The 27,899-nt window shown below is 45.6% G+C and overlaps 1 protein-coding gene across 6 annotated transcripts in view; it reads left to right on the top strand.

Annotated features, from left to right (window-relative positions):
* GRXCR1 (glutaredoxin and cysteine rich domain containing 1) overlaps nucleotides 1–27,899 on the top strand; it is a 75,766-nt gene that overhangs the window by 15,424 nt on the left and 32,443 nt on the right. For 5 of the 6 annotated variants that reach the window (XR_008307573.1, XR_008307575.1, XR_008307574.1 and 2 more), the window contains exon 1: nucleotides 26,229–26,344. Coding sequence is in view for 1 of the 6 variants with exons in the window: in XM_053251443.1 (XP_053107418.1) it covers nucleotides 4,481–4,490 (10 nt within the window). In the remaining 5 variants the exon portion in view is untranslated. Of the gene's footprint in view, nucleotides 1–4,480; nucleotides 4,491–26,228; nucleotides 26,345–27,899 lie in introns of those variants that run through there. The other variant, XM_053251443.1, reaches the window with a different exon arrangement.

The following is a 27,899-nucleotide window of genomic DNA, read 5'->3' as shown; positions in this document are numbered from 1 at the left end:
GCAAATAGGCATGAATATTTTTATTTAATGATGGAATGGAAAGTAGAGCTTATTTTGTTTGGTTTGGTTTTTTTGCAAACCCTTTTTCATACCTTTCAAAATGCCAATTTTTCTCCCTCAAAAGATCAAACACCACAAACATTTGGTGCACCACTAGTTTACACATGGCTTTTCACAAAACAGATGATATTCAAGCTTCCAAGATGCTTTGATGGGAGTGTGATGTTTCCCTTCAGACTTTCCTTTTGATTACTGCTGGTGTCTGGAATGGAAAAGGTTGCTATGGCAACACCTCCCAGCTCATCTTTTTTTTGCTTGCTTCAATGAGGAGGGAAATGCAGTTGCCATGACAATATCTTTCGACATCCTCTTGGTGTGAAGTGAACCAACCAGAAAAGAAGGTGACATGACATAGTTCCTAGGTAGTTTTTTCTGCCTGTGTTTATGTCTTGGGATTGAGAATGAGGGCCTATACATGCTGTCCAGCCTGCAGTGCTAGAGTGAAAGGATGCTGGGATGCAGCAAATAGTGCTGCTTTCCTTTTCTGAAACCAGGAGAGTCATTCTCCAGTGAATGGAGTGTTATCTTTAGAACTGGGAAATCTTAATTCGCATCTTGGCTGAGTGGACCTTGGACAAATCACTGTTCCTCTTTAAGCACATATGAATTAGTGACCTTGCTTCCGTATGACAATGGGAGAAAGTAAATATTATTATGTTAAATGAAAATAAATAAAAGTAGTGATGATAGAGCAATTGAATGTGGCCACACAGTAAATCTTGTACAGTCTTCAGAAGAGCTAGGATGTAACTCTGTGTTGACTCAGTCAACAAGATTGTGCTAAAGGACAACACTTCGGATTTCAGGGGAGACGCAAAATTTGGCAAGGGTCTGCCTTCATAGACATTCAAAGTCAAATTATGAAAAAGTAGGACAATGTGGGAACATTTGTTGTCATTATCATGTTTTGTAAATACTTTGTAACTATAGTTCATGAGTGACCAATCTGAGGATCTCAAGCTGTTGGACTACAATTCCAGTCATCCCCATCTGCAATAAAGTGTGGCTGGGGATTATGGCAGCTGGGGATTATGGTAGTGCAACAGCAGCTGGAGAGCCTCAGGTTGGCCAGCCTATGGATATGGATGTGCACGAATTGGCAGATGGCTGATTCGGCGGCAAGGGCAGGGGTTACCTTAAAGGAGCAGGGAGGGTGCTCTTACCCCGCCCGCCCCCAACCATCCACTTCCAGTCTGACGCTGACCAGGGCAGCAAGAGAGTGCATTGCTGCCCCACGCCAGCGATATTGCAGACAGTGCTGGCTGGGGAAATGCAGCGGGGTGGGTGGGGTAAGAGCACCCTTCATGTTCCTTAATGGTAAACCCCCTGCCAAACCGGCTGGACTGCCAGACCAGTCTGGAGGTCCGGAAAAGATTCGTGCACATCCCTTCCTATGAAGTATCACAGTCCTATCAAACATAGAAGGAGCAAGGACTTTCTGTCCTTTTTTTTTTTTTTAAAGGCAAAGGGGTTTGTGATTTGGGTGTGCATACCTAGAAGACAGACTCATTTTGTTGTGTATAACCATTTCCAGTCTGCAGAGGTGGCTTGAGTAGTGTTCCCTCTAACGGGGATTCCCAGATGTTGTTGACCACAACTCCCAGAATCCCCAGCTGCAATGGCTTTTGCTTGGGGATTGTGGGAGTTGTAGTCAACAACACCTGGGAATCCCTGTTAGAGGGAACACTGGGCCTGAGGCATAATTGTTCCTAACACATAATTACAGGTGGCCTGAAACATGGAGATGACGCACATGCAACTGCTCTCCCCATCTCTGACCCTTCATAAATGACATCTCTAATTATGCTATTGAACTGGGCTGAAACTGAAGACCAGTTCTCAACCCTCCAAATAATTTCATTCACATTCAGAAGGTTATATCAAGACAGCCATCCTATATACATTTACTTGGAAGCTGGCCTCAGGGGGTGGGGCTTACTTCTATAAACAAGCATGCAACGGGGCAGCAAGTCCATTATTCCCCGAGCACTCTTATGGATTTTCCTGTGACCCTTGCAGTACACTTAGAACCAGGTGTGAGGTGTCGGCATCCTCTCTGAGAGCTCATGATTCAGGCATTCTGATACCAGATCTTCTTTGAGCTCAGCATTGCTAACCTGAGCTGACTTTTATAATTGAAATTGAATCAACTGGCCAATGCAAGTTCTTCAGCTATCAGCAGGGACATAGGAACTTTACCCCTGGATATAATTGTTCATTGAACAGTTATATCCAGTTATGAAAGCCCCTGCCATATAAGAAGTTTAGTGATCTTGGTGATGCAAATAGAGATTTAATTATACCTTGTTCTAAAGGTATATCGTACATGCATAATTTTACAGGCCAACGGATGTTGCTGATACTTATAAGCTTTCTTCATAGATGTCAACTCAAAGGTAAAAGTAAAATACGATTGCTTTCCATGATTGCTTCAAACAGATATCTCCAAACTGTGGAGCAGGTGACAAATTAGCAAATGAGGTTCAATGTAAGCAAGTGTAAAGATGCATATTGGGGCAAAAAAAACCCAACTTCACATACACACTGATGGGATCTGAGCTGTCGGTGACTGACCAGGAGTGGGACCTTGGGGTTGTGGTAGACAGCTCATTGAAAGTGTCAACTCAGTGTGCAGAAGCTGTGAAAAAGACAAATTCCATGCTAGGGATCTTTAGGAAGGGTGTTGAAAATAAAAAATGCTAGAATTATAATGCCCTTATACAAATCTGTGGTGCGGGCATGTTTGGAGTACTGTGTTCAGTTCTGGTCAGCATATCTTAAAGACATTGTAGAATTGGAAAAGGTGCAGAAGAGGGCAACCAAGATGATCAGGGGCCTGGAGCACCTTCCTTATGAGGCAAGGCAACAGTATCTTGGGCTCTTTAGTTTGGAAAAGAGGTGACTACAGGGATACATGATAGAGGTCTATAAAATTATGCATGAAGTAGAAAGAGTGGACAACTCTCTCTCACTCAACACTCTCTCACAGCACTAGAACCAGGGGTTATCCCATGAAACTGAAGGTTGGGAAATTCAGGAGCAACAAAAGGAAGTACCTTTCCACACAGCGCATAATTAACCTATGGAATTTTCTGCCACAGGATGTGGTGATTGCCACCAGTTTGGATGGCTTTAAAAGGGGCTTAGACAAAGTCATGGAAGACAGGTCTAACAATGGCTACTAGTCTGGTGGCTATAGGCCACCTCCTGCCTCAGAGGCAAGATGCTGCTTTAGACCAGTTGCAGGGGAGCAACAGTAGGAGAGAGGGCAAGGCCTCACCCCCCCTTCCTGTGGGCTTCTTGGAGGCATCTATTGGGCCATTGTGTGAAACAGGATGTTGGGCTAGATAGGCTTTGGGCCTGATATATCAGGGCTGTTCTTATGCTCTTATGACAGTGAAATAACACAGAAGGAATGTAAGCATGATCATTGGATCTTGTTGTTGTTGTTATAACATCCAACTTGCATTAAATAAACAAACAAACACCTCAATGGTAAATCCTAGTGTCATTCCTCCATTGTTTGGTAAGCAATTTATGGAAAGTATCAATAGTATGAGTTCGTTTGGTCAATATCATACCAGCCCACAGGTATTAGAAAGGGGACGTGCTGATAGTGCATCCAACATGATGTCTTCTGTGGACATCCTGGCACCCTCCTGGTATGTCTCTTTCTTGCATGGGAGGGACTAAAAGGCTCTTAATCGAAACAGTAGCTCTACACATGCTCCAGATATTAGTTTAAACTAGTATTTGGAGAATGTGTTGAGCGGTTATTCATATGTAAAGCCCGCCTCCCATGTGATAAAGGGATGTGCCAAGAGGGTGTTGGTACATCTGTAGAAGAAGTCTTGATGGGCAGGCTCTCAGTTAATCTCCTTTCTAATCATATGGGTGAATAAGGTATTGTCTGAACCAGCCCTATGATTTCTAAATGGAATGTTTGAGCCATCTAGTGGGCCACTGTGTGGAACAGGATGTTGGGCTAGATAGGCCTTGAGCCTGATTTATCAGGGCTGTTCTTATGCTCCGCTCTCTTTGCTGGTTTTTGAGATGGGTTGGAAGGTACATCTTTTTTTATTGGGCCTTCAATTGTGCTGGTATTAGTTTTAATCCATTTGGTTTTTAACTTAGTTATTTTGGAGGGTTAGTATTATGTTTTTGTTTACTTAGTTCAACTTTAGCTCTAGTCAGTGAGGCTAGTCTCACGTGCGGCTAAAATCGACTAGGGAAGCCCAGCCCGATTTGGGCTGCATGTGAGAACCAATGGGAATCGCATGGCTCCTGGCGACGGCTCGGTGGAAAACCCTCCTGTGTAGGAGCCTCTTAACCTGGGTTTTGGATGTGAGGGTGCCCCAAAAGCGAGTTAAGTGATTGTGTGTTGGTGCGGTGCAGCTTCAAGTCGCCCCCTGATGGGTAGGCTACAACAAGTCTCCGGGTTAAATCCACTCTCCCCGCAAACCCCCTTTAGGCTCTTTACAATGCTTGTATGAAGATCCTCAGTTTGTTTGTTTTTCTCAATCACTATTCTGTCTTTTGTGTTTGATTCTGTATTGTTTTTTAATCTATTTTAGCGGCTGTCCTTAAACTTTGGAGAGATGGCATAGAAAATAACATTTTAAATCAATAAAAATGTAAACTCATGTTAGGATCTTGGGATTTGATCTGTGTGAGGAGTCATTATTCTCCACTGAAAGTGGGTGGGAAAGGCTGTACACCCATTCAGAGTGCACCCTGAGTCCTGAATTGTGGTACTAGTGTATAGAAGCTAGTGGATGGAACATTTGGTTAACAGACTTCAGGGTACGTCCCAATTTAGATGACATTTATTTTCTATTTGTTATGGTTCAGCAGAGATCACAGAAGTGCCTTAACAGAACTTCTCTCTCTCATTTCATGTTCCCATTTATGCAGGAAATCCCATTTAACAGGTGCAGATAAGGACATATAAATTCCAAGAAACTAGGACATTTTTTTCTAGCATCCCCTCTCCCTCCGCCCCAATTCAGTCTTAGCGGAGGTTATTTAATATTGTCTACATTCAGGTAAATTAAGGATGTGTCCATACTAAGACTGAAATTATCTTAATAGTCATTCCTTCTGTTTAGGGAATGCTGAGAACTATAGTTCTGGGAGGGGGGCTGGGGATCTCCCACCAAGAATTCTTAGCATCCTTACCAAACTACAATTTCCACTGTTCTTTGGGGAAACTATGACAAGTCAAAATGCTGTTTGTATAAGTTGATAGTATAGAGGAACACACTGGTAAAAAACACCCCAACAGCAAAACATTGCCTCTCTTTCTAACTGCAGACCTGGTCGTGTTGTGATTTGATGTGGTTTTACATTGCCTGATTTTGAGATATGAAGGCTGCAGTCTTAAGACTACTTATTTGAGAGTAAATCCCATTGAACTCAATGCAACTTATTTAGGAGTAGGCATACATAAGATCAGGCTCCAATATGTGGAAAAACCCTGTCTCATTTCACTTCAATAGAATTGTTGTAATCTTAGCGTTATTACTAGTCAAGTGTATACAATTTTAAATGTGCTTTATAGTTTTCATTGGGTCACTTCCATCCAATATCAGTGAGTCTGGTCAATGCCATCCACTGGAGGTCTTCTAGGTGGTAAAATGCCTATTATAATCTGGCCAGCTAGCTGTGATGGATCTTTTGGAGTTTCATGACTGAGTGGGGAATCTAACTCAGATCTCCCTGATCCTAGTCCAACCACTATTCCACCTGGCCAAGACTATTTTAGTGAGCTTTTGCAGAAGATCATTCTTATATTATTTATATTACTACTCCCTTTCCAGACTTTTAAAAATTGTTGTTGATTGTATCGATATTTCTGTTTTTATCATTTTTAATTGTTATAAACCATCCTGAATAATCACTACAAAGGCAGGATATGAATGCTGGAAAGAAATAATAAAATCAATAAATAGTTCTCCGGGGGCGGAAGACATTGAGTAGGCTGTTACCATTCGGGTTTTGCATATGGGAAGCTGAAGTTCAGTTATCCAAAGCCCACACAGTTAAGGCCCATACAGATGAACATTTTTTGATACATCTTTACCTAATGATACCATCTTTACTCAACTCTTTTGTACCAACTGCAGCATGATACAGACAACCAAGCTACCCTAAATCAGTACTAGATCCCCCTGAAACCTGGAGCTGGCCCTGCCTGAAATTTAAAAGTTCTGTGCATCTGTGACTGAGATGGGCCGTTGCAGGCGGTCAGTATGTCTCAGCACTTTCAGATGAAATTTATGTATTGAATATTTATTTAACGTGTGCACAATGCTTGTTGCCATCTTAAATGGTGCAGTGGGGAAATGCTTGACCCATGAGCAGAAGACTGCCAGTTCGAATCCCCTCTGGTACTATATTTTGGGCAGCAGCGATATAGGAAGATGCTGAAAGGCATCATCTCATACTGTGTGAGGTGAGGCAATGGCAAACCCCTCTTGTAGTCTAACAAAGAAAACCACAGGGCTCTGTGAGTGCCAGGAGTCAAAACTGACTTGTCAAAATTGACAATGCTTGTTAAGATATACATCTTGGGGGGGGGGGGAGAGAGAAAATGATAGGACAAATTTTCTTCTCAAACTGTACACACATTATTCATGAGTCATAATCAGCAGATTTATAACAGAAGCCACAAAACTCTTTGTAGCCGCTCCTCTCCCAAATCAACTACACATAAGCCATTGAAAAAGCTGGTGAGGTAGATATTCATTTCACACTTGACAAGAAAGAGGACAAAAAACCATCTGGATAGCTAGCCTACACTGTGGAGAGCTTTATACAACATTGATCTAGAAACTAAAGAGAAATAATCCATCAGTATTTTCCTGAGAAAAATGCCCATGAAAATAAAAGTACCACTAGCATGTAGATGGTTTATCCTTACCAGTTACTGGAATAGGGTCTCATTCCCACAACTAGCCCTTACATGGATTAGATAAGATCTGTGATCATTTCACCCCACCCCCCTGCCCCTCGCAGGTGTCCAAGGCCTTTTACAGAAATTCTTAATCTGAAGCCTTCCACATCACCACGTCTCCATGCCTGGAAAACCTGTTGGATTTCTGCCCATCATTAAATTGTTAATGGAGCAGAATAAAAGATGGCAATTCTAGATCTAATTCCTGTGAAAAGTTGTGTGCAAAGCACAGGGCACAACAAATGAATGGAAAACCACATATGGTTTCTTTCCCTGTGCTATTCACATGTTTGACTGGGTATGCAGTACAATCCTTTCCCTAAAGGGCACTGTTCAGACTTTAAACCAAGTGGGGATGCTGTACTGACATGGAGCCTTCCTAAGAATGTAATTGCAAGCCCTGTCCCTATGCTGATGTGCTCTGAGATGTAGGGATTTGCGAAACAATTTGAGTACAAAATGATTTGTACCCAAATCTGGCTGATCCAGGTGATTTGTAGATAAAACAAATGACCCCTGTCCTCAATTGCCCAGATTTGGGTACAAAACAAATCACCCCAGATTTGGACCCCCAAAATTTGGAGATTTGCACCTCCAATTTGTGGCCAAAGTGGATTGGGTGGAAGTGCCCAATGGGTGGAAGCTACCACCCAAGTTTCAAAGAAATTGAACAAAGGGGTGATTTTTAAAGAATTTTTGAAGTTGGTGTGTTTTCCCCATAGGGGATAATGGGGTTTTCAGCAGCCTTATAGCTCCGTGTGAGGGGCACCAGGGTGGCCCAGAGAGTGGCTTGTGGTGGCTGGTAATGCCCAATGGGTGCAAGGAAGCTGCCACCCAGATTTCAAAGGAATTGGGCAAAGGGGTGATTTTAAAAAGATTTTTGAAGTTGGCATGTCTTTGGGGCAAACATTGACAAATATTGAATACACTCTCATTCCTCCCAGTGAATCTACTCTCAGAAGAACACCTCAGAAACAATAAAAGCCAGTGCCCCGTGGGCTTGTGGGTTTGGGAGTGGTTGGCACTCTATATGCACTACACCACCACTCACTCTTGGCCACCCTGGTGCCCCCCAAGTGGAGTTATGGGGCTGCTGAAATTCCCCATCATTCCCTATGGGAAAAAAAAAAATAAAGTCACACAAACTTCAGAAATTCTTTAAAAATCACCCCTTTCACCAGTTTCCTTGAAATCTGGGTGGTAGCAGGCACTCGTTGGGGCACTACCACCTGACCCACTCTTTTGTCCCTCAAACCCCTTTTCGGCCCCAAATCTGCCCCAAAGACATGTTTCAATAGTTTGATACTTCACATGTCTTTCAGACTAGATGCTGGGATTGAGCACTGTAGTGACACGAAATCTCTGGCTTTATTATTTCTGTCAGGAAAATCCTCTTTAATGCCAGCTTCCTTTTTCAGTTGTTCCCTTTAAAGGAAAGGGCATTTTAGCACATACCATACAGCAGTAAATATAATTACAGAAAGAAGAAGATGATATTATTTAATTTGCAAATGCTTCTAAAGCAGTCAGAAAATAAAAAGCCTTGTCCATGTTCTAGACATAATTACATAATGAAGAACAGTTGGTTCCAATTATGATAATTGAGGTGAAAGCATACTGTGTGTAGTCCTGAGTCTTCTGATGGTCAGTTCTGCTGCAGTCTCAGCTAGGAGTGGTCCCTTTTGTAACACCTGCATTTGAGTTTGCTCAGAGATACAGAGGCAGCACTGCAGTCTCAGGACTGAGTCACCACTTCATCAGCACTTTGCTGGTCCAAAGATAGAGCATCTTTTGCCTCAATAATGCTGCAGTGTGGCAGCCACTGATGTCTTCACAGAGTTCTGGAAAATCTTCAGGATGAAATGCCATTTGGAAAACTCTCCCCTGTCCATTTTAAATGTTGTAGGAAAACTGCTTATTACTTGATTTCAGCACTATAGGAGTCATTCTAGCAGGGCCTAGTCAAGGCTGAACTGTGCTACATAGCTTACTCAGATCTGTGAAGGCTAATTTGGAGGCCTTGACTCAATGACAAGGGTTCCCAGCCTTGGATCTCCAGGTGTTGCTGGACAACAACTCCCATCATCCCCAGCCACAATGGCCAGAGGCCTTGGGGATCCAAAGTTGGGAAGCCCTGCTCTAAGATTAAACAGGTCATCACATCGAACATTTTCAGACAGCAGGCTTTACTGTGGGTTTACTGAGAGTTCGAATTTGCCCAAAAAACCTGATGCAAAAAGTGGTGGGTTTTTTTTAACCCCAGACATAAATCGTGCTATGCTCTAATGGGTAATGAAAGACCTAAATCATGTGTGAAGTGCTGCCTGATAGCTCACAGTGACTTCAGGGTAAATCTGGCCAATATGTGAATGCCCACCTTCAATTCCGGAGGAGAAGCGAGCTAAAAACCCTGTCTGGAAATGCTCATGGTGAGAGAGCTCCTGGGCTGTACCACTTCTAACTTCACACAAGAGAATGCATGACTGAATTACTCCCCCATGCAAGAAATCCCTACACCAAGAAAGCCAGCAGGTCAGGAAGAAGATTTAGGTGTCCTAGAGCCTTCTTCTTGGCATCTAATTTTCTCAGTGCTGGGAGGTTTTATTTTAACATATATATGAATGAATCATTGCAGTCTGAAGTGGAATAGCCCAGGAATAATGTTATCATGATGGATTGTTTGTCTAGAGAGCTTCTCAAATTGATGTGTACATCACTTGGAATATATAGCCTTTCAGTTGGAAAGCCCTGTAATTGAGGAGATATGAAAGCTCTGTCTGTGGAGCTTGTGGGAGGAGTTCTTAGGTACAGTTTTGCCTGTAGGGTTACCAGACTGGCAATCCAGAAACTCTTTCCCCCGTTAGGTTGGTGAATGCGGCCGGTGAATTTGGGGTGGTGGGAAGTACTTGGCCACTGCTGCGGAATAGCAACAGAAGAGAAAAGGACCCCCATGTCCTACTGGTGAACATCAAGAGGCAGTGGTTGGAAGCAGGGGGAGGATCAGTCAGCACCAGTCATGTGGGTGGTTGCTGAAAGTAGCAGAGTCCTGTGTGGCCCACTAACATCTGTGCTGCTGGCAGAAGCCACAAGTAAGTGGTTCTGACCTAGTTTCTTGCTGCCTCCAACTCTGCCTCCCTGCAGCTGCTGGCTGCTGCTTTCTCCACAGCGATCATTCGGCAGAAGCAGCAGCCAGGCACTAAAAACATAAGAAAGTAAGAACAGCCCTTCTGGATCAGGTCCAAAGTCTATCTAGTCCAGTATTCTGTTTCCCACAGAGGCCCACCAGATGCCTCCGGGGAGCCCACAGGCAAGAGGTGAGGGCATGCCCTCTCTCCTGCTGTTGTTGCTCCCCTGCAAGCGGTACTGAGAGTCATTGTGCCTATGAGTCTGGAGGTAGCCTATAGCCATTGAGACCAGTGTTCCCTCTAAGGCATGCACATGTGTGCATGCACACACATTATTTGATGTTTGCTCAGTTAATTTTAGATCCTGCTCAGGTTTAATCAGGAAGGTCCCACTCTGAATGCATGTGCACACACACTGCCTTGATACTGTCACCCAGAACAAAACTCATTCTGCACACAGATGGAAAAAATTAGAGAGAATATTTATCAAGACTAGTAGCCATTGATAGACCTGACCTCCATGAATTTGTCTTAGCCCCTTTTAAAGCCATCCAAGCTGGTGGCCATCACCACATTCTGTTGCAGAGAATCCCGTAGATTAATTATGTGCTGAGTGAAAATGTACTTCCTTTTGTCAGTCCTAAATTTCCTGGCGACCAGTTTCATGGAATGAATCCTACCTCCCACCTACCCCTGCCTCAACAGCTGCACCAGCCAATCAAGGAAAAAAAAAAAAAGGTTTCAAACCATATGCCAAACATATTATCTAAAGTGTATATAACCCACTGCAAATGAAGGTTCACTAATTAATTAGATTCTGCAGCTTTGCTGTTTGGAAAGAATCACCAAACAATCAAATAAATGCCCAGTCCCATAACTGGTTTATGTATCTAGCAATCTGGATAGATAATTTCTTTCAGTAATAGCAGGGGTTGCCTGTGTATGTAGCAGATGAGGAAAAAAAATGGTTTTATTGTGCCAGGAGGACTGGATGCTGGAGTGTAATTAATCTGGGATGAAAGGTTAGACTGCCAGTGAAAAATGCTGTAAATTTTCAACTGAGTCTGTCTGATAACAGCTTTACTAGTACCTGCTGGTTGCTCCCCACAATCTAAAGCAATAAAACACATGACCGGCCCAGGTTGGGGAGGGAGGGATGAACTACCTTTCCCCCCAGACGATCAGAAGTTTTCTGTGTGGAGTGCGGCTCATGCTCCCACACAATCCATGCTGCTTCAAGCAGCGCAGATCTCCAGAAGCTGGGGAAATGAGTCCCAGCCTCCAGACATCCCACAATTCACCCGGTGAAGAGCGCAGTGCCTTGGGGGAATCCAACTCTGTGTGTGCTCGGGCTGCAAGCAGCCCAAGCACACACACCATCCCAGCCCTATGGTGGAGGGTGCGCTTGCATTGCTAACCCCCATAAAAGTCTGGGTAAACAACTCGGGCTGGGGACAGAGGCAGCGCTGGGTTTGGGCTCGATCCCGGCCGTGCACATGGGCAGCCCAGCCCAGACTGTGCTGGCATGCACAAGCCTGGGCTGGGCTGCTCATGTGCACAGACTCTAGAGGGTTACAATTAGAAGCAGTGACTCTTATTTTAATTAAGATAGGTGATCTCCAGTGGTTGGAAAAACAAGTATGGGATGAGGGAGTGCTTGTGCTGCAGCCAGATGAGTTTCTTGCAGTTCTGTGCTATAAAATGGACTGACTCTGCCTAGAGATATAAGCAGAGGCCTCATCAGGTAGACTATTATTTTTTTGGATCAGTGTTTCTGCCTCAGCAGCTAGTGAGCTTATCATGGCAGCAGGCATTGCTGCAGTTTGGATGTAAGGTTCCACCCAGGGGCATAGCTAGGGGAGAGGGGGCCCGTGTTTGCCTTCTCCCCGCAGGCCATAGAGTGAGGGAGATAATGAAGAAAATAGGGAGGGGTGGAGCTGGGGGTCCCTCAGGAGCTGGGGAGCCTGGGTTCTTTGAACCCATCCACTCAAGTATAGCTACACCCCTGGTTCAACCTACAGTAATGCCTTTGTTCTGAGATCTGCAGCGAGATTATCGATTGAGCAGACACCTGCAGTGCTTTTTTAATATATGAAAGGTGCTGAGCACTTTCACATACATACACTCTGGCTGTCATTCTGGCCCAGGATCATTTGGAAGGCAAAATAGTTATCTAAGGGCTGCGGGAAATGTGATGATAGCACACACATGCAGGCAAAAGCATGCAAATTACTTTTCATATACAGAGTGCATGATATGGAGACTCTCGCTGTTCCAGGTGCAGACCAATACACCAAGCGACAACATGGCTACGCGGGATCGCCTGCTTCTCCCTTTGGGGCACACAGCATCCAGCAGTCAATAAGTGAACCCCCATATGCAGTGGAGCTTGTGTTGCTCCCTGCCTTGGGAGGAGGAGTGGTGCCTGTCAAGCTGGATGCCTGGGTGCTTTCCAGACTAGCTGCTCATCAGCAGCAAAATGTCTCCGTTCGGGCAAGTTGCATTTGGGATGTAAACAGCAGGGAAGAAGTCTTGCCGCAACTAACAGCCTGAAAAACCAGCAACTTTTCCATGCCGGATATACGATGTCCTTGCGCTATATCGCAGCGATTAAATTCGCAACAAGGCATTGGAAATGTGAACAGCACCTTGCTGTCCGTGTAGGGACTGTGGTGTCACAACACAGGAAGTGTGGAAGCAAACCTCTGAAATTCATCTTGACCCCGTTGTAGGGTCTAGTCTGGAAAGTGCCCTGGTGAGCTAGATGAGAGCCAGTGGGATTAGGGCTGCCAGTTCTGACAGAAGCTATTCCTGGAGGTCTTTCCCCCAATATTTCCCCCCAATATCAAGCCATTAACACCTCAGGGGATGCTTTTAATAGTCCCTCTTGGAGTCGGATGCTAAATCCTGGAGACACCAAGCCAATCTTGTAGGCCAATTGTAGCTTCCCAGCCCATGTGTTTATATTGAAACCGGCAATCCTCATATATGACAAGCAACACACAGTTTTTGCGCTTCCTGTTGCACAGAAATGCTATCTGAGGTGGAAATATGACACTTTTGAAGCAGGCAACAAGGAAATCTCTGGAATCTGAATGGGAAGGTTGAGGATGACAAACAGGTTTTTCAAGGCAGTGGCAAAATAAACATGGGTTGGCTTAATGACTTAATTATATTTATATTCTTAAAGTTCAGCCCAAGGAACAACATTTCCCATTACAAGAATCCAGTATTATATAGGGTGGTAGTATTCTGGTTCTGCTGATGAGGAGCTGAAGTTCAGAGATAAAACTGCCCATTGCATCAAAGGCTGACTTGTAATTTGAACCCAGGTGCCTCAGTCTGAAATCCACGAGCCAGTTTTCCCAATCAGCAGACTCACCTGATACAAGTTGCCCTGGGCTAAACCAGTTTATGCTGCAAGTGAAGGAGTGGCCTATTTAAATAATCTCCCATTAAAAATTATCAACATACACAGAAAACTAGCATATCAAGGGATTCAGCTTAATTTAGAATTTCGTTCCCTGGGAGGGCCTTTTGTTTTTGTTTTTAAAGAGGGAGTGTAATCAAACATGGACACACCCACACCCACACTCCTGCAGCCAGAGGTTTTACAGTTCCAGAGTTCAGGAAGATCTTTACTACATTCGTTTCCTGAATATACTGTACATTTGCTCAACCAGGCCATATTGGCTGATGAAAGAGTCAGCACAGTATTTTGATTATTGCTGTTCACTGCTTGCTTGTGACCCAGATTGCTGTTCATTGCCTGTAGCCTTCATTATCGCAAGGAATTCTCCAGTGGGTCATACTTACAGTGTGAAATGTTCCACTACGTCACACAGTATCTGCCTGGGGAAGCAGCAGTTGGCACAGTGGTTCCCTCTGCTGCATGGAATTTGAGATTAATATCATGCTGAAGATGGAAGATCTGAGGAAATGGAGGACAAGAAGAAAACACATGAGCTGGATTTCTTTTCTCCCTGAGACAAAACGCAGTAGCTGCTGAGATTTTTTTCATTACTCAGTGCAAAAGGTATTTAGATGCTCAGGTGGAGGTATTATGAAAAGAACCATGATTGTTGTAACTGGAGCAACTGGACCCAACTTGAGCAAATATGATACTGTATCTAGGGATGTGAATGGAACCGGCTGGCCCGGTTCGGTTCAAGTCCAGACCAGACTTGTACCAGACCGGACCAGTTCGGTCTGGCACTCCCTTGAAACCACCACCCCACGGTCCAGTCTGGTCCGGGGGGGAGGGGTTGTGAATTTTTTAAATAAAAAATTAAAAAAATTTTTTGTTGCTTACTTCCTTTGGGGTAGTTGTTGGAGGCAGCGGGGGGGGGGGGTTTCAACGGAGGTTCCCCCTCCCCCCGCCGGCCTCTCTTGCAGCCCAAACCGACCTGTTCAGCCAGCTGTTTGGGCCTTCCCCCTCCTGTGCAGTGGCCATTTTGGAGGCCACCATGCCTGCAATTGGCCTCTCTGTGACCCAGGCCACACAGAGGCCAACTGTGCAGGTGCAGCGGCCTCCAAAATGGCCACCGTGCTGGAGGGGGAAGGCCCCGAAGAGTCTGCCAAACAGGCTGGTTTGTGCTGCAAGAGAAGCTGGCGGGGGGAGGGGGAACCTCCACAGACCCCCCTGCCACCTCCAACAACTACCAAAAGGGGGTAAGTAACAACAAAAACAAAAATCCACGAACCCCCCGAACAGTTGGGGGGTGTTCAGTCCAGGTTGGACCGAACAGGGGATGGTTCGGTTCAACCCCGAACTGTCGAACTGAACAGGTTCGACTTCAAACCTGTTCGACGTCAAACCTGTTTGCACATCCCTAACTGTATCTTGAAAATCAGTAACAACTGGTGTTGACTAGCAAAGCATAATAAAAATGTAATCAGAGTGTCTCATTAGCAGGAGTCAGCACAATACCTTTATTAGGACAAGTTTAACTATCGCAAATTAATGAGCAAGCTTTTGAGTTCTCTGGAACTCTTCATCAGGCTAGATGTTGAGCAAAATGGAGGTGGGAGGGAAAGCTGGGCAAGATGTCCAGTGGCTCTGGGGCAGCTATTACTGTTGTGGTGGGGAATAGAAGAATTGGCGTTAGCAGAGCAGCTGGCCGTTACAGGGGAAGGGAAACCAGTAATTTAGTAACTGTTTCCACTTCCGGCCACCCTGTCAGCTCTCTCAGTTCAGTTCCAACTTCCCACAGAACCTAGCCTTGCTCCTTTGTAATGCCAGGTCAGTTCAGAATAAGACCGAAATCATCCATGACTTTGATCATGGATGAGGGAGCTGACCTGGCTTGTATAACTGAGACCTGGATAGGGGAGGCTAGTGGCCCAGTTTGGGCCCAGCTTCTTCCACCAGGATACTCTGTTGTGGAGCAGGCTAGGGGATGTGGGTGGGGTGGGTGGGTGGAATGGCTGTGGTCCATAAGGATACCATTTCCCTTACCAGGGCCCCTGTGCAACTGCTGACTTATATTGAGTGTATCTTTCTAAGGCTGGCAACTAGGGATAGATTGGGGATTCTTTTGGTGTACCGTCCAGCCCGCTGCCCAACTGACTCCCTAAGTGAGCTGCTCTCGGAGTTGGTGTTGGAGTCACCCAGACTTTTGGTTCTGGGTGACTTCAATATCCATTGTGAGGCTGACTTGTCTGGTGCGGCTCACGAGTTCATAGCGGCCATGACAACTATGGGCCTATCCCAACTAGTTTCAGGACCAACGCATGTTGCCGGCCACACACTTGATTTGGTCTTTTGTTCAGATCAGGGGGGTGTTCTGTGGGTGTGGGATCTTTTGGTTTCCCCATTGTCATGGACAGACCACTACCTGGTTAAGGTTGGTTTCACAGCCACAACCCAGCCCTGCAGGGGTAGAGGACCTATTAAGATGGTCTGCCCGAGATGGCTGTTGGATCCAGTAGGATTCCCAAGCTTGGAGGGTTTTGATGCTGGTCCTGCTAGCGATTCTGTCGATGCCCTGGTGGGAACCTGGAATAGGAAACTCTTCAGGGCAGTAGACACAATCGCTCCTAAGCGTCCCTTCCCATCTGCTTTAAAAGTGGCCCCTTGGTATACAGAGGAGTTATGGGGTCTGAAGCAGCAAGTTAGGTGACTGGAGCGCAAGTGGAGGAGAACTCAGCTTGAATGTGACAGGACACAGCATAGAGCCAATTTGAAGATTTATGCGGAGGCGGTATGTGCGGCAAAAAAACCAATTCTGGTCTACGCGCATTGCTTCTGCAGGTTTGCATCTGGCAGAGCTGTCCCGGGTTGTGAGGAGTTTGATTCAGGCTCCTTCCAATTCAAACCAATCCCCGGGGACTTTGTTCTGCTGTGATGCTTTCAATGGGTTCTGGACAAGATCTCCTGTATTCGGGCCGACTTGGACTCCACTGGTTCTGCAGAGTCTATTAAGGTGGTGTCCAGCAATCCCTCTTGCAGTATTAGATTGGATCAGTTTCAGTCTGTGATGCCTGATGACATGGACAAGCTGCTTGGGGCGGTGTGGCCTACCACTTGCTCTCTGGATCCTTGCCCGACTTGGCTGCTTTTATCTAGCAGGGAGATTGTTGGGGATGGCTTAGTTAATATCATTAACTCATCGCTGAGGGAGGGTAGGATGCCTCCTTGTTTGAAGGAGGCAATGATTAGACCACTTCTTAAGAAGCCTTCCCTAGATCCCTCAGTGATGGACAGTTATAGGCCGGTCTCCAATCTCCCATGGTTGGGCAAGTTGATTGAGAGAGTGGTGGCTAACCAGCTCCAGGCAGTTTTGGAGGAAAGCAATTATCTAGACCCATTTCAAACTGGCTTTAGAGCAGGATATGGGGCTGAGTCTGCCTTGGTAGGTCTGATGGATGACCTTTACTGGAGAATCAACAGAGGGAGCGTAACTCTGTTGGTTCTTTTGATCTCTCAGCGGCGTTTGATACCATCGACCATGGTATCCTTCTGGATAGGCTGGGGGAATTGGGGATAGGAGGCACTGCTTTGCAATGGTTCCGCTCCTATCTCTCAGGCAGATTCCAGATGGTGGAGCTTGGTGACAGTTCCTCTTGAAAATGGGAGCTATTATATGGAGTCCCTCAGGGTTCCATTCTGTAACCCGTGCTTTTTAATATTTACATGAAACCGCTGGGTGAGGTCATCAGGAGATTTGGTGCAGGGTGTTATCAGTATGCTGATGACACACAAATCTATTCATCATCATCATCATCATCATCATCATCATCATCATCATCATCATCAGGAAATGGCATTCACTCCCTAAAAGCCTGCCTACAGGCAGTAATGGGCTGGATGAGGGAAAACAAATTGAAGCTGAATCCAAGCAAGATGGAGGTGCTCATTGTGTGGGATCGGAATTTAAGGGATGAATTAGATCTTCCTGTGCTGGATGGGGTTACACTCCCCCAGAAGGAACAGGTACGCAGTTTGGGAGTGCTCTTGGATCCAGGCCTCACCCTGGTATCTCAGGTGGAGGCTATGGCCAGGAGCGCTTTCTACCAGCTTCGGCTGATTCGACAGCTGTATCCATTCCTTGAAGAGAATGATCTCAAAACACTGGTGCATCAGCTGGTAACCTCCAGGGTTGACTACTGCAATGTGCTCTACATGGGGTTGCCTTTGTACATAGTTTGGAAACTTCAGTTAGTTCAAAATGCGGCAGCCAGATCGGTCTCTGGGGTAACCTGGAGAGACCATATTATGCCTGTCTTAAAACAGCTGCACTGGCTGCTGATATGTTTCCGGGCAAAATACAAAGTGCTGGTTATTATCTTTAAAGCTCTGAATGGCTTGGGTCTGGGTTACCTTAGATAGCACCTTCTACGGTATGATCCCCATCGCTCGTTGAGGTCATCTGGAGAGGTCCGTCTCCAGTTACCACCAGTACATCTGGTGGCGACTCGGAACCGGGCCTTTTCTGTAGCTGCTCCTGGTCTATGGAATGCGCTCCTGGCAGTTATCCACAGTTTAGCCTCGCTGTCGGCCTTTAAGAGAGCCCTAAAAACCTATTTGTTTGGCCTGGCCTTCCAAGGCTTGTAAAGTGGTGTTGTTTTTTAAAGGTATTTCAATTGGTTTTAAATGGTTTTAATCATTTTTGAATTGTTTTTATATTCTTTTTAGCATTGGGTGTGAATTGTGGGGTTTATGTCTTTTTAAAAAGTTGTACACTGCCCAGAGCCTCTGGATGGGGAGGTCTATAAATTTAATAAGTAAATAATAGATAAATAATAAATGTTGAGTCCCAAAGTCTGCTGTTTATAATAGTCTTAAGATGGAGGAGTTATGCAAATAAAGTAGCTTCACTAGCTGCCAGACACTGATTTCAGGATGCATCCTGGGCTACTGGCAAAAAGAATCGCTAATGGAATCCCCTCCCTCCACATTTTTGAGTTATTTCAGTTTCCTAGTTACTTGCTTCTGCTATAGCAGTAATTGGGACACATAGGTCCCTTATGAGGCAAAAAGCAGAAGTAAAGAGAAACGTAGTAGTATTTCTGTTCACAAAGCAAGATATTTGTTTTAGGGGTTGTTGTAGGTACACAGTCAGTAGAAGCCAAATGGGGTAGTATTATTAGTGGTTAAGTCCCACCTTCAAAGGGTTGAAGATGAAGTTCCTCCAGTTTTAAGATCCCAGTTCTGAACATCTGTATGAGAGCTGGCTCAAGACCTCTGTGTGCCTGAGACAGGGCACCAAATTCCAACCCTCTTAACTTCCTCCCCCTCTTCCCCCCTATTAAAAATGGGGGGGGGATCTTGCTGTCTCATTCACACCCCAATAATTTACTGCCTCTTCTTACCTCATGGAAGGACTGCTCTTGATCTACATTACTGTACTTTGGCCTTTAGTTGTTCCATTTAGGACACAGTCCTACTTACATGCCTTTTATTTTAGATTCCGCTGGTTAGATTCTGTTGTTTAAATACAGTGGCTTGAGGATGAAGCCTTAGGGGAAGTCCACAAATGTCCACTGTTTGCAATTGTCTTGGATAGAGCTGGGCAGTGACGTAGTTGCAAATTCAGAAGTGCAGCCGGTGCACCCCCAACAGCCAGAGAAGCCGAGAAGTACCGGTTCTCCGTCCCTGCATGTCCCCTCCTTCACTACACCCCTGGAGCTGGGTATACAGCATCTATGTTTACAACCCTATAGCCCATCATAAGGATCCTCATTGGTTTCTAAGAATGTAAGTGGCCGAGTTTGGTTCCAGCTTCTCCCTCCAGGATATTCTGTAGAGGAGCAGGTGAGGGGACATGGGCGGGGAGGTGGAGTGGCTGTGGTCTATAAGGATAACATTTCACTTACCATGGTCCCTGTCAGGGTATCGGACCATATTGAATGTGTGTACTTGAGTTTGGGGACCAGGGATAGATTGGGACTTCTGTTGGTGTACCGATTGCCCCGCTGCCCAACGGAATCCCTTACTGAGCTCACGGATTTGGCCGCGGAACGTGCGTTGGAGTCTCCCAGACTTTTGGTGCTGGGGGACTTCAATGTTCATTTTGGGACCAATTTGTCCTGGGCCGCTCAGGAGTTCATAGCGGCCATGACGACTATGGGCCTATCCCAAGCGGTCTCTGGATCAACGCATATTGCAGGTCACACGCTTGATTTGGTCTTTTATTCTGATCAGGGTGGTGTTCCGTGGGTGGGGACTCCTATGATCTCCCCGTTGTCATGGACGGACCACCATCTGGTTAAGGTTGGACTTACAACCACTTTCCACTTTCGCAGGGGTGAGGGGCCAATTAGAATGGTCCTCCCAAAAAGGTTACTGGATCTGGTAGGATTCCAAGAAGCCTTGGAAGGATTCAATGTTGGCTCTGCTGGTGATCCTGTTGATGCCTGGTTGAGAACTGGAACAACCTGCTCACCAGGGCAGTAGACACGATTGCTCCTAAGCATCCCCTCCGACCTGCTTCAAAATTGGGCCCTTGGTTTACGGAAGATCTACGGGGGCTGAAGCGGCAAGGTAAGCGACTGAAGTGCAAGTGGAGAAAAACTCGACTTGAATCCAACAGATTACGACATGGGGCACATTTAAAGATCTATGCTCAGGCGATACATTCTGCAAAGAAGCGGTTCTTTTCTGCCCATATTGCCTCTGCGAGTTAACGTCCGGAGGAGTTGTTCAGGGTTGTGAGGGGACTAGTATCTGCCCCCTCTCCCTTGAACCAGAATTTGGAAGCATCAGTTACCCTCTGTGGTGTGTTTAATGAATTTTTTGCAGACAAAATCTCTCAGATTCAGGCCGACTTAGATGGAGACTCCACCATTAATTTGATGTCTGAACTGGAGGTGTCTGACAACTCCTCTTATACGATTCGACTGGATCGATTTCAGTTTGTGACTCCTGATGATGTGGACAAGCTGCTTGGAGTGGTGAGGCCTACCACTTGTCCTCTTGACCCTTGTCCAACATGGCTTGTTCGATCTAGCAGGGAGGCTGTTGTACGCGGCCTGGTAGAAATCATAAATGCTTCTCTGAGGGAGGGCAGGATGCCTCCTTGTCTTAAGGAGGCAATTATTAGACCTCTTCTAAAGAAGCCTGCGTTAGATCACTCAGTTTTAAGCAATTGTAGGCCTGTTTCCAATCTCCCATGGCTGGGCAAGGTAATTGAGAGGGTGGTGGACTCTCAGCTCCAGGTGGTCTTGGAGGAAACGGATTATCTGGACCCATTTCAAACTGGCTTTCGAGCGGGCTATGGGGTGGAGACTGCCTTGGTCAGCCTGGTGGATGATCTCCAATTGGCAATGGACAGAGGAAGTGTGACACTGTTGGTCATCTTGGATCTCTTGGCGGCTTTCGATACTATTGACCATAGTATCCTTCTGAAACGTCTGAGGGTGTTGGGGGTGGGAGGCACTGTTTTACAGTGGTTCCGCTCCTGCCTCTTGGACAGATTCCAGATGGTGTCGATTGGAGATTGTTGCTCTTCAAAATCTGAGCTTAAGTATGGTGTCCCTCAATGCTCCATACTTTCTCCAATGCTTTTTAACATCTACATGAAACCGCTGGGAGAGATCATCAGGGGATTTAGAGCCGGGTATTACCAGTATGCTGATGACACCCAGATCTACTTCTCCATGTCAACTTCTTCAGGAGTTGGCATATCCTCCCTAAATGCCTGCCTGGAAGCAGTAATGGGCTGGATGGGGGAGAATAAACTGAAGCTGAATCCAGATAAGATGGAGGTACTTATTGCGTGGGGTTGGAACTCTAGAGACAATTTTGATCTACCTGTTCTAGATGGGGTCACACTTCCCCAAAAAGAACAGGTTCGCAGTCTGGGAGTACTTCTGGATCAACGTCTCTCCTTGGCTTCTCAGGTTGAGGCGGTGGCCAGGGGTGCTTTCTATCAGCTCCGGCTGATACGCCAGCTGCACCCATTTCTCGAGATCAGTGACCTCAAAACAGTGGTACATTTGTTGGTAACCTCCAGACTTGACTTCTGTAATGCGCTCTACGTGGGGCTGCCTTTGTACATAGTCCGGAAACTTCAGTTGGTTCAGAATGTGGCAGTCAGGTTGGTCTCTGGGTCATCTTGGAAAGACCACATTACTCCTTTGTTGATGGAGTTACACTGGCTGCCAGTAGTCTTCCGGGCAAAATACAAAGTGCTAGTTATAACTTATAAAGCCCTAAACTGCTTAGGCCCTTGGTATTTAAGAGGTTGTCTTCTTCGCTATGAGCCCCACTGCCCATTGAGGTCACTTGAGGAGGACCGTCTCCAGTTGCCGCCAACTCGTTTGGTGGCTACACAGAGATGGGCCTTCTCGGCTGCTGCCCCAAGATTGTGGAATGTGCTCCCTGCTGAGATACGATCCTCCCCATCTCGGGCAATTTTCAAAAAATACCTGAAAACACATTTCTTCAACCAGGCCTTCTCAGCTTTTAAAAACTTGTTTTTAAATTCTTCTGATTATTTAATTGTTGTTTTATGATGTTTTTAATTGTTAATTATTGTTTTATGCTTTATTATTTTTGTTTTAATTATTAATTGATTTTAATGGTGTTTTAATGTAAACCGCCCTGAGCCTTTTGGGAGGGCGGTATAAAAGTAATAATAATAATAATAATAATAATAATAATAATAATAATAATACTCATTCCTCAGGCTAGCACTTGATAGCTCTGTGCACTTCCCCTGGGGACCTTGCACAACAACTACAGGTCTCCATTATTCCCCATGACCACTTCTGGACTAGCACAGCTTCACGTCTGGTCTACCCATTCAAGCTACCTGACTGCGGCCAGGCAGGACATGTGGCCTGTCCAGTCCATGAGCACTTTATGTGCTGGCCCAGCTGGGTGCTTCCTTCCTTTCCCTCATGAGTGAGGGAAAGCCGGCACAGAAAGTTGTCACTGACTGGATGAGCCACATATGCAGCAGTGGAAGGAGGCAGGTGTGGCACTTAGCTGCAGCAGGGAGGGGAGGCAGGTGTGGTACCCACAGACAGCTGTGGTTGCTGCTGCTGCAGCACTGGGAGGGCATTAGAGGGTGTCCTGGGGGAGGGGCTCCCTGATGGCCCGGCTCCATGGCCCAGGGATATTTGTTGTCCCTCCAACTTCCGGCTCCACAGTGCCATTGCTGCCTACACTCTTCTCTCTTGAAAGACCTATCGTTCTCCCAGCCATTGCCACAGGTAACTTGAGGGGCAGGCATCCCCCACCATGATGGTCTGCCCAAACCAGTAGAATGGTGGAGTAAGTGACCTGTGCATAAGAACACGATTGCATTTGACACTTTCCAGTCCCACAGAACAGTGTGCTGCTTATACTGGTACTTATTCTGTAGCCCTGTTGTCTAAAGTGGCAGTAGTAATCAGTATATGCTGATTTTAGCTTCTGATATACCCAGTGATTAACTACAACAAAGAAAACATCTTTGTCTCTTTAATTGGATATAAATTGCTTTGCTGAGGAGTCATTTGTTACACAATCGGTAATTAAACAATATTAGAATTAACTTGCTCCCCCTGGGATCTGTGGTTTTTGTACACATGGTGTTTTAAGCAACATAGAAGAAATACCACACCTGATACAGTGGAGAGCATTGGTAAAGGGCAGAGGAGAAGTACTGGGGAAAAGAGGAAGAGTGTGAAGACCAGCGCACAGTTCTTTGGTGGATGCATACGGAAGGATGGATTTATTTTATGGTGGGATCCATCTCTCCATGAGGTCATTGACACAATCAAAAACTATGTTCTGCCTGGGTTTTGGGACTGTTTGTGCTCCCAATTTTCAGTTGTGTGGAAGCAAGGTAAAAGGAAAACCTGGGTAGCTTTTCCTCCTGCCTACCTTGTTTCCACACAGTCACTTCTACCCACAGGGGCGGATTAACCTCTTTGCCACCCATAGGCAAAGAGGACTTTTGGTGCCATGAGGAGGGGGCTGAGGGGAAATCTCCCCTTTTTGTCTATAAAAATTGCCGCTGTCACGGCAGGATGGGGTGCGCTGTTGGCTAACTGCAGGGAAGGTGGACAGGGGTGAGGAGGAAAGAGTATCCCCCCTTTACCTCTTACCAAGTGTTGCCCATAATTTCTCCCTGCAGGAGCGGTGCAGCAGCCCCTCCCCTCCCCTCCAGTAACATCTGTCATGTCCCAAGGGGGTGTGAGCAGGCGGCCGGTGAGAAAGGTCTCGCCCTCATTTCAGGCAGCTGTTTGCTGCCTGGATGCCATTTATTTTGTTATCCCCAAGGGAGAGAAAGCGAAATAAAAGGCATTCAGGCAACAAACGGCTGCCTGAAATGTGGGGCAGAGCTTGCTCCTTGGGCTCAATGAAGCCCTGGCCACGCCCCTTTTGGATCATCATGTTGCACCATCACTCAAAGGGAGCGTGGCTGGGTTCCAGAGAGCCCGAGAAGCAAGTTCTCCTCCTCATTTCAGGCAGCCGTTTGCTGCCTGAATGCCTTTTATTTCACTTTGTCTCCATTGGAGCTAGCAACAGGAGGGGAGGGGCTGGTGCGTTGCTCCTGCTTGGAAAAATTATGGGTAACACTTTAAGAAGTAAATGGGGGATACGCTTCCCTCCTCACCCATCTCCACCTTCCCTGCCATTAGCCGACAGCACACCCCATTCTGCCGTGATAGTGACAATTTTTATAGACAAAAAGGGGGGATTTCCCCTCGCCTCCCCTCAGTGGCTCCCAGCAAAATTTGAGGAATGGCAACTTGCCGCTCCTCAAATTTTGCCGCCATAGGCAGACATCTCCTCTGCCTATGCCTTAATACGCCTATGTCTATCCAGACTTTCCTCTTATCTTGCTTCCACACAGCCAAAAATTGTGTGGAACACACAGCTCGCAAAGCTGGGTAGAACACAGTTTTTGATTGTGTGGATGACCTCCATATGTGAATAGAAACTGGGCTAACTGCAGAGGGGTATCATGGAGGGATGGAGGGAGGACTCCATATGTGATTGTTCCTCAGGAGCACCAAAATCTCTGGCCAGCTCACTATTTCCACTAATTGTCACTGAGTGACAATTGTCATTAACAATTAAATGGGCCTACAGTATATTTATCAAAGGTACTTTTTTTTTGCTTCAGAAAAAAGTGTGATTGTCCTTTGTTGTATTTATTGTGAGGGATAAGAAAAATCATCTTCAAAATGTTCTCACAGTGCGCAACCTTCTTATCTTTTTGCAAATCAGTCTTGAATGTATCCAAAAGTAGGCTTGGACTTCTTGCCCTCCACTCGTCACTGAAACCTGGTTTCCCCGCTGCAGTACCCTTGGGACATAATTCCCATTTATCAAAACAGACCTATTAATATCAATATGTAATACCTAAACCAAGAACCCCCCTAAATCTACCACCACCTTGACTGTTCATGTCAGGGTTGGTGATCTGGAGGCAAGTAAACAGCCAAGCAGGCAAATGTAGAAAGGCGGTTCAGTCTCTGTCAGAATGACAAGTTTCTCAGACCCAAGTTAGTGACTTTGTAGGATCTGGTGGAAATGATTCATGGTGTCACCTGATCTCTGCTAAGTTGACAGCTCTAGTACTGCCTTCTATCCACCAGTAGTCATGATGCTGCAACATAGCAGAGAGTGTTCCAGTAGTTCCTTCCTCTGGCAAGCTGTCATTTTGGCAGAGAGAAAGGCATGTGCATCCCATTCTATAATCTCCTGTTTAAAACTTCTAGTGCCTTTATGTATTACCAATGATGACAAATATTTATTCACCACTTTTCAACAGAATTTCCCAATCCGGATTACATAGAGAAGTAAAAATAAATAAAGATGGATCCCTGTCCCCAAAGGGCTCATAGACTAAAAAGAAACATAAAATAGACACCAGCAATGGCCACTGGAGGGATGCTATGCTGGGGATGGATAGGGCCATCAGTATCAGTATTACCCCTGTATTTTTCATTGTTTATCAGAATGGCCACTGTTACTCTTTCACTCTTCACATTTCCTTATGTATGATACATTGTTCACACATGGAAAATATGTATTAGATAAGTGATAGCTCCAGGAATAGTTCACCACACAAAGTTTTTGAGTAGTATCTAATTTCTAATTGAGTAATATCTAATTTCTTTAGAGGGTGACAAACCAAAATTACTCCCCTGTAATTTGTGTGTAAACATTTCGGCATGTCAGTGAAGAGTGGGCAATTTTGAGTGATATCATAATTGCCATTTCAAGAATTCACATGCCAGTTAGGAAGGATTTTTGTTGACACAGAGATATTTATCTTGTATTAATACAATATAAGGGTTCAGTGTGATGATATGGGATGAGATCTTGGCACTGACTGTAGGAAATGGGAAAATAGGCAAACACTCATGGGCGTAACAACGATCAGGCAAGGGGAGGCAGTTGTCTGGGGGCCCCACTGCCTGGAGGGGCCCCCCAGAGGCACCTCACATGACTCCCCATTGCCCCCTGCCCAGTCCCAAGGCCCTTCAGCTACTTGCCCTGTTCACCCTCTCTCCTGCTTGTTCTCCTGGCCGGCAATCGAGGCAGCAGACAAGCTGCAAAGGGCTCCTTTTCTCCCACCTCTCAGCTGATCGGCGGGTGGGCGGGGCTTCCACGGAGACCTCCGTGTAGGCCTCTGTGAAGCCTGAACTTGAGTAGGGCCCAAGCAAGCCAGGAAGGAGGAGGCAGCCAGAATGGCCACCACTGTTCTCTGCAGCAGACACCTTGCTGCCCTGCCCAACCCAGCCCAGCATTTGCCAGGTAGAATGTGAACTCCTTTTTGTGGTTACCTTCCCCGCCACCCCCCCCCCCCGGATATATAGGGATCTGCTTGCCATAGGGCTTTGATATGGGGGGGAGGGACTGAGAAGTCTCTGAATATTTATTTTAAAACAGCTTGGAAAATTTGCTGGCTTAAAAAAAAACTATCTAAAAAGTCCTATAAGTGGCTTGTTTCATGGCAGAAAATTGCAAAAACTTCTGGAACAAACAGTATTATATTTATTTTTTTCATTCATTCATTCATTCATTCATTCATTCATAAATGCACTTATGTTCAAGTTGTTTTGCAACCCAGAAGGTCTGAGTGAGAACTGTGAAGCATGTGCTGTGCTTTTATTTTATTTTATATTTCTTGTGTACGAACTGCTCCCCAGTAACCCGCAGGGACTTCAGGGTAAATCTGGCCAACATGTGAATGCAGCACCTCCATTCCAGAGGAGATGTGTGTTCAAGGGCTTTAAAAGCCTCCTGTGAAAAACCTCCTGCAATCAAACTTTACTGAATTTGTTCAGAATTCTGAGAAAACAAACATAGGCTCACCCTGCATGGTTGAAAGTCTCCTTTGCTAATCTGCAGTGAGGGGCCCATTTTAATCATTAGTGTTTCTAGTGTGTTCTAGGCATTAAAAGTAGCACAAATATATAGTACTCAATGTATATCACTATATATTGTGAAGTGTGTGTGTGTGTATTCAGTGAAATGTATTTCCAGGCAGCATACTTATTTTGAAATATCAGACTTAAATCCTTGGGGGCCTGGGGTGTGCGGAGGCCCTGGACTTTGAGTGGGGGGGGGGCAATTTAAAAGCTCGTCTCTAGGCCCACTCCAACCTTGCTACGCCCCTGCAAACACTGAAAAATGTGACATGTGGAAAGCAGAGATATTTACTAACCACTACAACCTCCATTTTTAGCCACAACTTTCAGATTTTATCCGAGCATCTTGTACAGCACCGTACTCTCTAGCCCAGACCTGCTCAGCTTAGGCCCCTGTCCTGTTTCTGGATGACAACATCCATAATCCCCAGCCACAGTGGCCAATAGTCAGGGATTATAGGAGTTGTAGGCTAACATCTGCAGAAGGGCCGAAGTTGAGTAGCCCTGCTCTAGCCCAATTCAGACATTAAGTTGTATGAGTGTACAGATGTCTGTATTATACTCGTGAAAGGAAATTTGATTAGTCTAATTTTGGTGGTTCTCCCTGGGCTTGGTCCGATCCTCAGCAGAAGCACCCAAGTTCAGATATCAGGACCATGTCAGGCATGTTTTCCTGTAGTTTCTGAGGAAATTATCAAGAATCTTGTTATGTTTGCAACCATTTATTTCGGAACTCACCACAATCCAGAATAGGAAGTAGCAAAAGCAGAGTCTTCAACTGGCTGAAGGACCCACCAGACTTGGAGAGAAGATCTGAGGAAGGATTTCTCACAATCTGATACAATTAATTTTATACTCCTCCTATGGTCATAGATGTTTGCTCTATTCTCATTAGACCCTTTACTGATCACAAATACTTTACATGACCAGTCCCCAAG

This window comes from Hemicordylus capensis, chromosome 5, assembly GCF_027244095.1.
Source record: "Hemicordylus capensis ecotype Gifberg chromosome 5, rHemCap1.1.pri, whole genome shotgun sequence".
NCBI classification, from domain to species: Eukaryota; Metazoa; Chordata; class Lepidosauria; order Squamata; family Cordylidae; genus Hemicordylus; species Hemicordylus capensis.
Note: the sequence above shows the minus strand (reverse complement) of the source record. Positions and strands in the feature narration are given on the sequence as shown.